This window comes from Mirounga leonina, unplaced genomic scaffold (genome assembly GCF_011800145.1).
Source record: "Mirounga leonina isolate KUSES-001 unplaced genomic scaffold, KU_Mleo_1.0 Mir_82, whole genome shotgun sequence".
Classification (NCBI taxonomy): domain Eukaryota; kingdom Metazoa; phylum Chordata; class Mammalia; order Carnivora; family Phocidae; genus Mirounga; species Mirounga leonina.
In genome coordinates, this window is record NW_023270825.1 from 43138304 (window position 1) to 43150797 (window position 12494).

At 41.7% G+C, this 12494-nt stretch overlaps 1 protein-coding gene across 1 annotated transcript in view; it reads left to right on the forward strand.

The window, feature by feature from the left end:
* The first annotated feature begins 1171 nt into the window (after positions 1-1171).
* The window catches only part of ATG14 (autophagy related 14), a 36901-nt gene continuing 25578 nt past the window's right edge, over positions 1172-12494 (forward strand). The window contains exon 1 of the mRNA XM_034992483.1: positions 1172-1428. Within this exon, the coding sequence (XP_034848374.1) occupies positions 1208-1428 (221 nt within the window). The 5' untranslated portion in view covers positions 1172-1207. The remainder of the gene's footprint in view (positions 1429-12494) is intronic.

The following is a 12494-nucleotide window of genomic DNA, read 5'->3' on the forward strand; positions in this document are numbered from 1 at the left end:
GTTCAGATGCGAGACCTTGTGGAATCCTCAGAATCTGATGGAGATGTGCAGGTTATGGGGGGGAGGGGATGGGACTAACTAACATGACTCATGGCTCTTGTTCCCAAGTGGTTAGGGATTATGTCTTGCACCAAGATGAGGAAACAGATTTGTGAGGAGGGAGAGTTCAGTTTCGGACATGCCACGTTTGTGGTGGCCACCTTACATCACTTTATGCCTCCTAGGTAGTTGTGAATCTTTGGGTGTGGAACTTGGGAGTCACAGCTAGAGAATTCAAGGCAGTGATCAGTTGACAGCCTACCAAAAGAATCCTTGAGAATCACTGGTCTAGGTAAACTGACTTATAGGCACATTTTTCTTTTTTCCTTCTGTAGTTTGGAGGCATTTTCAAACACGAATTACTCTGACTTAATCCTCCCACGCACCCTATTTACCTCCACAGAAAGTGATTTGGAGTAATCGAGTTAGGTTAAATTCTGCCTAGTTCAAATTCTTTCTCAGAGCAAGGTCCAGAGAAGACTGTTGGACATTAATTTAAAATTCAGTTTTCAGAAAGATAACTTTGATTTCCACGTTTAGCACGATTGTTTCCACTTGTTCGCTATTATCAGTAAAGTACTATCAGATTCCTGTTAAAGGTATGGTTCACCTGCACGACCTTGGGTCGGTACTGTATCTCCATGTAATAGATAAGAACACAAGCACAGAGAGGTTAGGAATTTGACCCAAAACACAAACCTATAAAGGAGGTGGGTGAGCCCAAATACAACCTTTCTCCACGACCCAGCCCCCTCACCCGACTTTGCTGTACTTTTCAGCAAATTTAAAAGCACCCATAGCGAATTAAAGAAATTCCCTGATTTTGTTCCCAATCCGTTTTCCCAGAATCCCTAGGGCATCGTATTACTATTTCTTGCACAAGCTTGAGGCGTTAACTTGTAGCCCTGGCATGATCAAGAGAATGATGCCATTTTGGCTGACTCGCCCCTCTAACCTAATTCTCCACGCTTCGGGCTGGCTGCCCCTCTGCAGGCAGGAAAAGCAACAGCGCCGCCCGCCCGCCTGGCCAAGAGCACGGAGAGGCTGGGCAAGAGGCTCGCCGGACCCCGCCCGCCCTCTCGGCGCCTCCCCAGGCCCCTCCTCCTCGCCCAGGATGCACCTGGTTGAAAACAAAATCCCACGTGACTGCCTCTGCTCTCAGGCCATCATGGCGTCTCCCAGTGGGAAGGGATCCCGGGCGCCGGAGGCTCCTGGCTGCGGGCCGCGGCCGCTCGCCCGGGACTTGGTGGACTCCGTGGACGACGCGGAGGGGCTGTACGTGGCGGTCGAGCGGTGTCCGCTGTGCAACACCACCCGCCGGCGGCTGACCTGCGCCAAGTGCGTCCAGAACGGCGATTTCGTCTACTTCGACGGCCGCGACCGGGAGAGGTACGGCAGCCGCCGCGGCTGTATTGTTTCTTCCCCGGGTGTCTCCTACCGCTCCGCGAATGGAGGTTAGAGCCTGGGGCCCGGGTCCGGGGCCCGGAGCTCCGCGAGAGGAGGGGAATATGGAGAGGGTAGCAGCTTTGCGCCGGCGCTTTGCTCCCGGGGGTCGGGGGTGGGGACCAGAAGAGGGAGGGTCGCGGTTTCTCCACTAACCCACCCGAGAAGAGTCTGACCCCACGGGGCTCCTGGGTACTAAAGGTAAGAGATAGATGGTGACCCTGGATAAGTCTTCCCCTATTGCTGTCATAGAGTTGGATTCTCGGCACTTGGCTGGACTTCCATTCAGAAGCTTGGTTTAAGCGTTGTCTTCCAAAGCACGTTCATTCTCTAGAGGAGAGACCAGGAGAGAATCAACTAACTAACTGGTTAAGGAGGATTCGGGCCATGGTGCCCTATGTCACAGCTGGACCTTGTTAGGAGACATGTTTATTCTGATGTGTGAACTAGGACTAGCTAGTTGCTCCCTTTTCCCCTCTCTGCCTCCGGAGATTATTTTGGACATTAAGACATTTGGCGATGTGTTTTGGCTTTATTTAAAAATCCAGACTGGGAGGCGTAAGTAAGGCCGTAGTTAAGAGAATTGAATTTCGGAGCATGTTTTGGCCTTGTTTTGAAATCTAAACACAGAGCTACTAGTCTCTGGTTAAGATAATTGAAAAATTAGGGACACCTGACCTGGGTGGCTCAGTCGGTTGAGTGTCTGCCTTCGGCTCAGGTAGTGATCCCAGGGTGCTGGGATCGAGCCCCGCATCGGGCTCCTTGCTCAGCGGGGAGCCTGCTTCTCCTTCTGCCTGCCGCTCCCCGTGCTTGTGCACTCACACACACACTCTCTCTCTGACAAATAAATAAAATTAAAAAGATAATTGAAAAATTAGTGTGATTAACTGCAGGATCTCAACTTTTGTTTCAGTGATTTAGTGTCATTGACAGTAAGGTAACTTTTCTGAGAGCGAAAGTTCAGGTATTCATTTACAACAACCCAATACGTTTTTATCTCCAACTTACTGTTGAGGTAACTGCACAGTAAGTGCCTTGCCTTGGTCACACAGATAATAAGCAGAGGGACCGGAATTAAAATCCAGACAGCCTGAGTATATCATATATCATGCACTTAACCACAGGGTTGTACAATCTCTATATTTGGAAACGTTTTGAGTTCCTACTATTTCTCTGATCATAAATGGAGTTTCTCTTTTGGATATCTTTTTAGTTCATTACTGTGTCTCATTGATGCACTTGATGGCTTTAGAAATTGCTGGTGCAATAAGTGATAGCTTTCAAAATTGAACCAGTTGTTTTACTATAACACTACTAGGCATGAGATGGCAATGTTTAACTGATGGAGTTTATCAAGGGTGCAGTTCAGGCCCTTCTTCTCTGTCTCCTTTTTCCCAGATCCACTCCCATGATTTAAATAATGTTTGTGTGTTAAAGACTGCCTGTCAGACTTGTATCTCCAACCCAGACCTCTCTGAGATCCAGTAAGCAGCTGCCTACTCAACGTGTTTCTAAATTTGTAATAAGTATCTCCATTTTAGTATGGCAAACTGAATTCATGGTTTTCCATGATAAATCTTTTCCTCCCATGCTCATCCCAACCAACCCAGTAAACGGTAACCTCATTCTTCTTTGATACAGGTCCAGAAAAACTGCCTATCCTTCCTTGACTCTTCTCCTAATGCCACCATATCTAATCCCATCAAGAAATCCTGTTTGCTCTTTAAAACCCGTCTAGGGGCGCTTGGGCGGCTCAAATGGTTAAGCGTCTGCCTTTGACTCAGGTCATGATCCCACGGTCCTGGGGTCGAGCCCCATATCGGGCTCCTGGCTTAGCGGGGAGCCTACTTCTGCCTCTCCCTCTGCCTCTCCCCCTGCTCATGCTCTCTCTCTGTCTCAAATGAATAAATAAAATCTTAAAAAAAAAAAAACCTATCTAAATCTGACCCTTTCTCTGTTTCCTGGTCTGACCCACCAGAGGATTATTGCTTCTTGAGTCTCTGCTTCCACCCTTGCTCCCTTATAGTGTAATTTCCATCTTGCAGCTGAAGTAACACTGCTCCTCCACTCTTCAGATCTTCAGTCTTGCAAGGGTTTCCTGTTTTACCCAAAGTAAAAAAGGCGAAATCCTTGACAAGAGTTCCATATTGTCTATTCCCCTGTGATCTCTTTTTTCCCTTACCTACTCTGCTATACCACCCTGGCCTCCCTGCCAGTCTTCAAACAGACGAAGAGCACTCCTGCCTCAGGGCCAATGCAGTCGTACTCAGACTGCCAGGAACTCTTTTCTCCCAGAAATCTTCAGGGCGGCTTCCCTTGTTTTCTTTAGGCCTCTGCTCAGATGTTAAAGAAGCTCTCTTTAACCATTTAATTAAAATAGTAACCTCCTTTCCCATTTAACCTGCTCTGTTGTCTTCCATAGCACTTAGCACTATCTTATGGTTTACATATCAATTTGTCTAACTGCCCCCCTCCCCACTCCAGTGGTGGAAGCTCTGTGAAGACAAAACTTTATCAGTTTTGTACTCTGCTTTATCTTCACATATTAGAAGCTTAATAAAGATTTATCGAATGATTGAATGACACTATCCCTTTTTCCTAAACTTAGTCTGATCCTAAACCATTTCATGATTATCCATCGTGATCTATTTGTTACTAAAGCCAGAAACCTGGGAGTTATTCTAGACTTTCCCTTTTTTTCTTATTCCATGTCTCCAAATGATTGGCAAAGCTAATTTGATTTGCTCCAAAATAGATCTTGAATTGGTTTACTTCTAGTCCAGACAACCATCATTTCTCTCCCGACTATTTATTGGTTTCATTTCATTTACCATACAACTCCTCCACACAGCAGCCACAGAAATGTAAATCAGATAATGTCGCTGTTTTGTTTAAACTTCTCAGTGGCTTTCCACTGCATTTAGAATAAAATTCAAGCTCCTTACTGTGGCTTTATATAAAGCTTCATTTGATTTGTCTACTGCTTATCTTCTAACTTTGGCTGTAAGTTTGGATTCATACTACATTGAATTGAATCCATACTCCACCACCTGCTATTTGATTTTGAACAAGTTTCTTACGCTCTCCTATGCTTGTTCATGTCCTTTTGAAAATGGGGAGGGGGAATCTAACTTCATAGGTTTGGTAGTGATGACATAAGAGCGTGCATTGAAGTACTTAGCATGATGTCTAGCGTATATTAAGCACTCAGAAAATAAACTCATGCCATGTTCCTTCATACTTCTCCGTAGTCAGGAGCCTTCCATCAAATCCTCAAACATATGAAACTTTTCCACCACTGGGCCTTTTCCCTTGCTGTTCCTTGTGCCTGAACACTTTTCCTTCCAATTGCCACTTTGTCTTTCAAGTCTCAACTTAAATGTCACTTTCTCAGCGAGGCCTTCCCTGACCTTCGCTAAGGTGTATGTTCCCACTTAATCTCCCCTCCGCCATGCCATCGTTTTCTGTAGCAATGCTCAGTTCTTTCATGGTACTGAGCATGATATGTAATGTTACTTATTCAAAGAAGATACCTGCATCCAGAATGTGGTTGCATGAAAGCATGAATTCTGGGTTTGTTCGGTCGGTCGGTCACCGGTGTGGAGTGGCAGCAGCGGGTGGTACGGGGGAGGGGTTTTGTTGAAAGAAGGGCAAAGCTAATACCACCGGAGAAACTGAGGTTGAAATTTTTTGCTACATCTGAACATTAAAGTGAATTTTCAGAAGATGGGTGTGTAATCATGGATTTCTTTTTCCGACCAAGCGGAAAAATGAAGAGCAAATACCAGAACTGTTCAAAATTTTTAGAGATAAAAAAAGAAACTTTAGGGTTCAGGGATGACAGGACTGCCACGGTGGTCTGCCCAGCCTGCTTCACTTCATTCCCCATCTTTCCCTTTTCCCAACTGTGCATTCCTTAATAAGTGGCATGTTTTGTTTTTTTTCCTTTGTTCCCCAGAACAGTGCCCAATATCTAGTAGGATGTAAGAATCTCTTAAGACCCAGGACCACTGTCCTAATAGTCAAATCATTTTTAATGAGCTCTCAGTGGGTACAGCTATCTGCATAAAAATACCCTGGCAAGTTACAGAGGAGAAAGGTCTCTTGCTCTCAAGGAATTACACTTAATACTAATAAGCCTTAAATTGTGCTGGTCATAGCTTGATTGTGAGATATTCTACTGTCTTCAGTATTTATGAAAAATTTTGTATTCTCTGCTTTGCTGCCTTCAGACTCTTTTTCCTTGTGCTTTATGAAAAGCCCCTCACTAACTTCAGGAAAACAGTCGGAAATAAAATACGGACACAGCACAGTTTAAAAACCCGTGTTTTATTTTTATTTATTATTTTTACTATTAACATATAATGTATTACTTCAAGGGTACAGGTCTGTGATTCATCATCTTACACAATACACAGCGCTCACCACAACACTTACCTTCCCCAGTGTCCCATCACCCAGCCACCCCATCCCCACCACCCCCCTCCACTCCAGCAACCCTCAGTAAAAACCCTTGTTTAACCTCTGATTTCTCTTTGGTAAATTAGCCAAATTAGCTGTGCCTACATGGATCTTGAATGTGATAACATATATCAAAGTTCTTGTAAATTTATTTTTTCAGGTTTCATTAATAGACTAGCTGAATGTAAAGGTTTTAATAGTTGGGCAATTCAAAGAAAATTAGGTATCAGTGAACAATCTACCTCATAACAATTAGTTCCTTTGACTCCTAAGAAGGGAACATGGGTCTTCATATAATTTTGTGGACTAAATGAGTTTGGCAGATAGATTGATTGAAAAATATCTAAATGAATATTTTGTTGTTTTTCTGTGGGAAGATTTATAATCTTGGTATCTTCATCAGCACTGTCCTGTCCTCACTTCCCACCTTGGCTGCAATCCTAAAACAATACCCACTTTTTTCTCTGATTTTCATCTGGCTTTTAACTTGTGTACTTCTTTAAGAGATGAAGAGGAATGATATTAGGCAGTCCTCTCAACACAGTCTTATTTGGATTTTGGTTAACATTTTTTAAATTACAGGGCTTTTTACAGGAACATAGTTTTCTGGATTTACATTTATTTAACACCAGAAATAATACTGTTACCCGATAATAACTGACAAGTTAAACTTATCTTTCCACTCAAGACTGGAAAGAAATTGGTTACCAGTTTATGATAGGTATAGGAATGAGATGGGGAACATAATCTGAGGATAACCGGAGACTATAGCACCCCAGAAAATCTGCCTGCTGGTTTAGGAACCATTTATTTTAACTTGTGGGTCAGAAAAGAAAGACATTTATAAGCATATGAATATTGCTTTTATAAGTAGGTTTTCAGGAACGATGCAGCATTATCTTCACTGATGAGTTTTAAGAATATATGTTACACTTCTACCAGGAAACAAATACAGGTGCTAAATAAATTGAGTGGTGGGATACAGGACAAGCAGAAAATTTTAGATGTTCCTGAAGATTTCAAGGGGAAGACACACCCAGTATCCAAAAAATTATTCTTATTTTTTAAAAAGATTTATTTTTTTATTTTTTATTTTTATTTTTTAAAGATTTTATTTATTTATTTGACAGAGACACAGCGAGAGAGGGAACACAAGCAGGGGGAGTGGGAGAGGGAGAAGCAGGCTTCCTGTGGAGCAGGGAGCCCGATGCGGGGCTCGATCCCAGGACCCTGGGATCATGACCCGAGCCGAAGGCAGACGCTTAATGACTGAGCCACCCAGGCGCCCCTAGATTTATTTATTTTAGAGATCGTGTGCTCAGAGGGAGAGGGGGTGAGAATTTCAAGCTGACTCACCTCTGAGTACAGAGCCAGACCCCAGGTTGGTTCTCACCACTGTGAAATCATAACCTGAGCTGAGATCAAGAGTCGGACACTGAACCGACTGAGCCACCCAGGCACCCCCCCCCCCAAAATTATTCTTTAGATATTTCTGTTCTCCAGATCTTTTTGGTTGTCAGTCACTGTAGCCTGTTAAGAATCTACTGTCTTGAGAATTCAGTTCCAAACCTACATTTGAATGCCCTACTCAGCAGAACAAAAGCTCCACAGGTGGCTAGATTCCCCATCTTTAGACGAGTTTCTCAACCTTTCTTCTGTTTGTGTCCTTCAGGAAGAAACTCAGCTCCCATCCCATGCAGCTTAATAATTGTATTTATACCACTTTTGCATGTCTGCTAAGAAAATACAGCTTCTGTTTTCAGTCAGTATCTATGGCTACTCTTATCATTATACTTTTAGAATGTATAAAAGGCTTTCACATTTTTTATCTTATTTGTTCCCTTCCACAAACCCATGAGATATTAACCTATTTTTTTTTTAAGATTTTATTTATTTATTCATGAGAGACAGAGAGAGGGAGAGAGAGAGGCAGAGGGAGAAGCAGGCTCCCAAGGAGCAGGGAGCCCGATGTGGGACTCAATCCCAGGACCCTGGGATCATGACCTGAGCCAAAGGCAGACGCTTAACCATCTGAGCCACCCAGGCGCCCATATTAACCTATTTTTAACATGAGGAAATTCAGAGTATTTGTAACTTACTCCTGGGCTATGCTAATTCTTAAACTCACTTCCAGATCTGAACTTTATTTTTATATATGGAGTTCAATTTAATGCATTAGTAAGATTAAGTACAAAATCACTCATTGCAATGAAGAAAAAGGGAAACTAGGATATATTACGTGCAAAATTGCCTGTTATCTTATGTTCGCATTTATCTTATTTAATCCTTGTAACCAAGTAGGATAAGCCTTATTCCTGTTTTATAAGTGAGGAAACTAAGCAGTGCTTTGTTTCTATTTTCTTTTAATGACTTAACCTTCATTCCTGCCAGTAGAGTATATTTTTACCATATTTTCTCATATTCTAAGTATTCTAACATAAGATAAAAGAACCATCTTGATAAGGATCATTTTTTTTCCCTATATTGCATTTGTCCATAAACATCATACCGTTGTATACCTAAAGAATTTAAGGAAGAAAAATTTAATGACTAGGAATTCTTACCATGTTAGTATCTTAATTGAAGAAATATTTAGTTCTGTAACCATCTCTGCTTATATAAGAGAGAGATCTGTGCTCTCACTTTTGCCTGGGAAACCCCACTGCCTTATTTCTAGAGCCAGAAATTATCATTAGTTCTTCTAACAAACCTGTGCCCAAATCAGAGATGGGGAAATCTCCACCACAGACCTAAAAACTGTTAGTGCTCATTCCCCCTTTTAGATTTAAGGAACCCAAGGACTATAATCTGTCTCAGGATACCTATGAATTTAGGTACTTTTAAGCGATTATGATGGTGTATTTGATCCTCTGAGGAGAAGCATGAGAAATTTTGATTGATTGGGATCTTTTTTTTTCTGACTCTAGATGTACATACCATTATTGTAGAAAACTTCTAAAATACAGAAACACCTAAAGAAGGAGAATTTTACCCATATTCTCACAGCTCTGTTAATAATTTGTTGTATTTCCTTCCAGCCTTGTTGCTCTGCATATGTGTGTGTGCGCTTATAGATTTTTTCATTGGAATCATACCATATGTATATAGTGTATTGCACCTTTTTTTTTAACCCAGCATCTCATAAACACATGTTCATGTCTTCAAAAATATTATAATGTCCTGCATGGCAATATAGTATCATTTGATAAATTGTTCTATTGAACATTGTTTCCAATTTTTGCTATTATGACTGATTTCATGATTGGTGCCTTCAGATACAAATCTTCCTCATCTCTGATCTATTTCTTTGAACTGCAATAACTGATTCAAAGGGCTTAATATTTTTAAGGCTCTCACCTCCACATTTGAAAGGTTATTATTATTTTTTTTGCCTTTCTGAAAATTCATTAGTGTTTCTAGAACTCTTAGACTTTTCTGTTGCTGTATTCTTAGGCACAGTGTAAACTTATATTCCTAGGATGAGGGCAAGGACTGGGCAGGCAGATGGAAGGATTAGAGTTATTTTAGGAAAGGACATGCTTAGGACATATTAAATTCTCAAGTTGTGGGTGTTATGAGGATGTTAATTATCACCTAGAATTAGTAGCAGAATTAATAATATGGATCCCTGATAGAGTACACAGCCTGGTGCTGTCTTTCTGGCGGTATGGAGCAGATTTGTATGAATAGTCTGACCTGTGGGTAGATCCACTCAGTTGCCTGTGATTGTGGCCCTGGAACAGTGTGGAGAGACTTGGCTCACAGTCCTAACTGATGCCTCATCAGCAGCACACCCCTAACCCTGTTATGCTACCTGCTGTGCTGAAATGCTTTCATGCAGGACAACTGAGCTCTTTGCCTTGTGAAACAGCAGAATTCCCTTTGCCTGTCATTGCCTTCCTTCCATTTGCAGAGCCGGCTCTAACCCATCCCCAGGTCAGCCCAGACAGGCCTGATGCCCTGAGCTGGGCTGTGTGCAGACGCTGGTACCACCCCAGCACTATGGGACCAGGGCCCCTGTTTTCATCAGTCTCCACTGCAGGGAGACCGTTTAAAAGTTAGTTGAAGGGAGTACTTTTTTTTTTTTGAGATTTTATTTATTTGACAGAGCGAGAGAGAGCACAGGCAGGAGGAATGGCAGGCAGGAGGAGAGGGAGAAGCAGACTCCCAGTTGAGCAGGGAGCCTGATGTGGGGCTCGATCCCAGGACCCTGGGATCATGACCTGAGCCGAAGGCAAACGCTTAACCAACTGAGCCACCCAGGTGCGCCCAAGGGAGTACTTTTTTTAATGGGGAACAAAAAATCATAGTTGCAAAGTATGGGAGAATTTAGGAAACAAGGTCCATTTAAGGAAGTACTTTTTTAGGGAAAAAAAAACAACTCTAAGTACGTAGGATTTTGGTAAATACAAGGCATTTTTAAATTGGGAGAGAAAATACAGTGTTGTAAAAGCCCCAGTGCCTGGTACAGGTTCACTGGCAGATTCCTTTCAGGAAACAATACAAAATTAGAGCCATTTGATGACAAGAATTGCTCAATGTATCTGCATAAAAGTTTGGAAAGTTCTGTAGAGCAGAAACACGTTAGAAAGCAAAGTGAGAAAAAATAATTTCAAGATGTTGGAAAGAAAAATGGCTAATTTCCCTAATAATTCTTAAAAAAGCTATAGGAAAATGAACAAAAGACATAGGGGAACAACAAAAGAAAAGTAAGTAGCCAACAAGATAGGAAAAGGCGTTCAACATTTCTGATAGTGAAATAAAGAAAAGTAAGTGAATGGATTATGATCTTTGGGAGGAAGGGGTGGGAGGCCGATCAGTTTAGCAAAGACTAAAAAGAAGTGTGCAGTTTGGAGAGAGTGAGATAAAACAGGTTCTGTTACTCAACTGTTGGTGGGGTTGTAAATTATATGAAATGATTCTGAGGAAATTTAAAGATAACTGCCAGAATTTTGCATGTGAATACTTGACCCAGCAGTTTGTTTTATTTATAGGAATTTCTAGAGAAACCTAAAAGCTTTTAAAGATTTGTGTACTAGGCTATTCACTTACAACATTACTGATAATAGTGAAAATTTGGAAGTGATGCTAATGTTCATCAATAGGAGTTCAGATAAATTATAGGATGTCCATTCACTGAAATTTCTCTGTATTTGTTAAAGAATGAAATTAGTTTGTATGTTCTGACATGGAAAAAGACACAAGATATTTTGTGATAAACCCCACTTCTGAAAGATAGTACAAAAATATTCCTTTCCTCCCTGCTTTTTTTTGTATCCTTAAACCTAGTTTGGGGGCACATGGGTGGCTCAGTTGGTTAAATGTCTGCTTTCCGGCTCAGGTCATGATCTCAGGGTCCTGGGATCAAGCCACGGGTTGGGCTCCCCTCCTTGCTCAGCGGGGAGTCTGCTTCTTCCTCTCTCTCTGCCCCTCTGCTTGTGTTCTCTCTCTCTCAAATGAATGAATACAATCTTTAAAGAAAATCTAGTTTGAATATGATGAGTGCATTAATCTATTTCTTGGAAACCATATTGAGAAAACAGAATTGTGGAATGAATTTATCTTTCCATGAGTGGTGGGACGGAGAATGCAGAGAATGGATGAGTGTGCAGATGAGCAGTTGAAATGCTGACCCAGCCACATTCCTTGATCTCATCTGCTGTTTAGCTTTGTTAACAGCACCTATTTTTAATTTCCTTCATGAAGAATAACATTACTCATGAAGTGTTTGATACAGTAGGAATTGTTGTCTTTTGTTTATTATTCCTGCTGGCAACTGTATATTTACATTTTAAGTTTTTTAATGAAGCCCAAGAGAACCAGCTCAGTATAAAGCTGGACAAGGTTGTTTGTCATCCCAGTTTGTTTTAGTGCAAAGTGGCATTTCTACAACAGATCTGAAGGGAGAACTTTTATAGCCTCTAAAAGCAAGATTTTATCCTCCATTGTCAGTCTTTGTTTGCCTGGTTTGATGAGTCTTGTGAGTTTGTCACCTCCTTCAGGTTATCAGAACATGAATCACCATATTGCCTCAGTGAGGTAGAAGTAAATACCACATTAGTTTCTCATTTTTGATATGTGGAGATGGAAGCATATAACAATATGTCAGAGAGTACACAGCTGCAGAATATATAATTAGATTTATTATTCTGGAAGATGTTTTGTTGTAAGTTGCCTCATAAATTAATGGATGAGTCTATGAGTTTGTCTACATCCCACACTGGTTTTTGAGTGTTTACTGTTTCATGCAGTTACTACCTTACTGGCCATTGCAGTGCTACTTGGTCTAACTTTCTGCAGTGATGTGTATCTGCACTGTCCAGTAAGATAGCTACCAGCCGTAAGTGTTGTTAGTGCAACTGAGGAACTGAATTAAAAAAAAAATTTTTTTTTAAGATTTTATTTATTTATTTGACAGAAAGAGAGCACAAGCAGGGGGAGTGGCAGGCAGAGGGAGAGAGAGAAGCAGGCTCCCTGCTGAGCAGAGAGCTCCCGGGGCTAGATCCCAGGACTTGGGATCATGACCTGAGCTGAAGGCAGACGCTTAACCG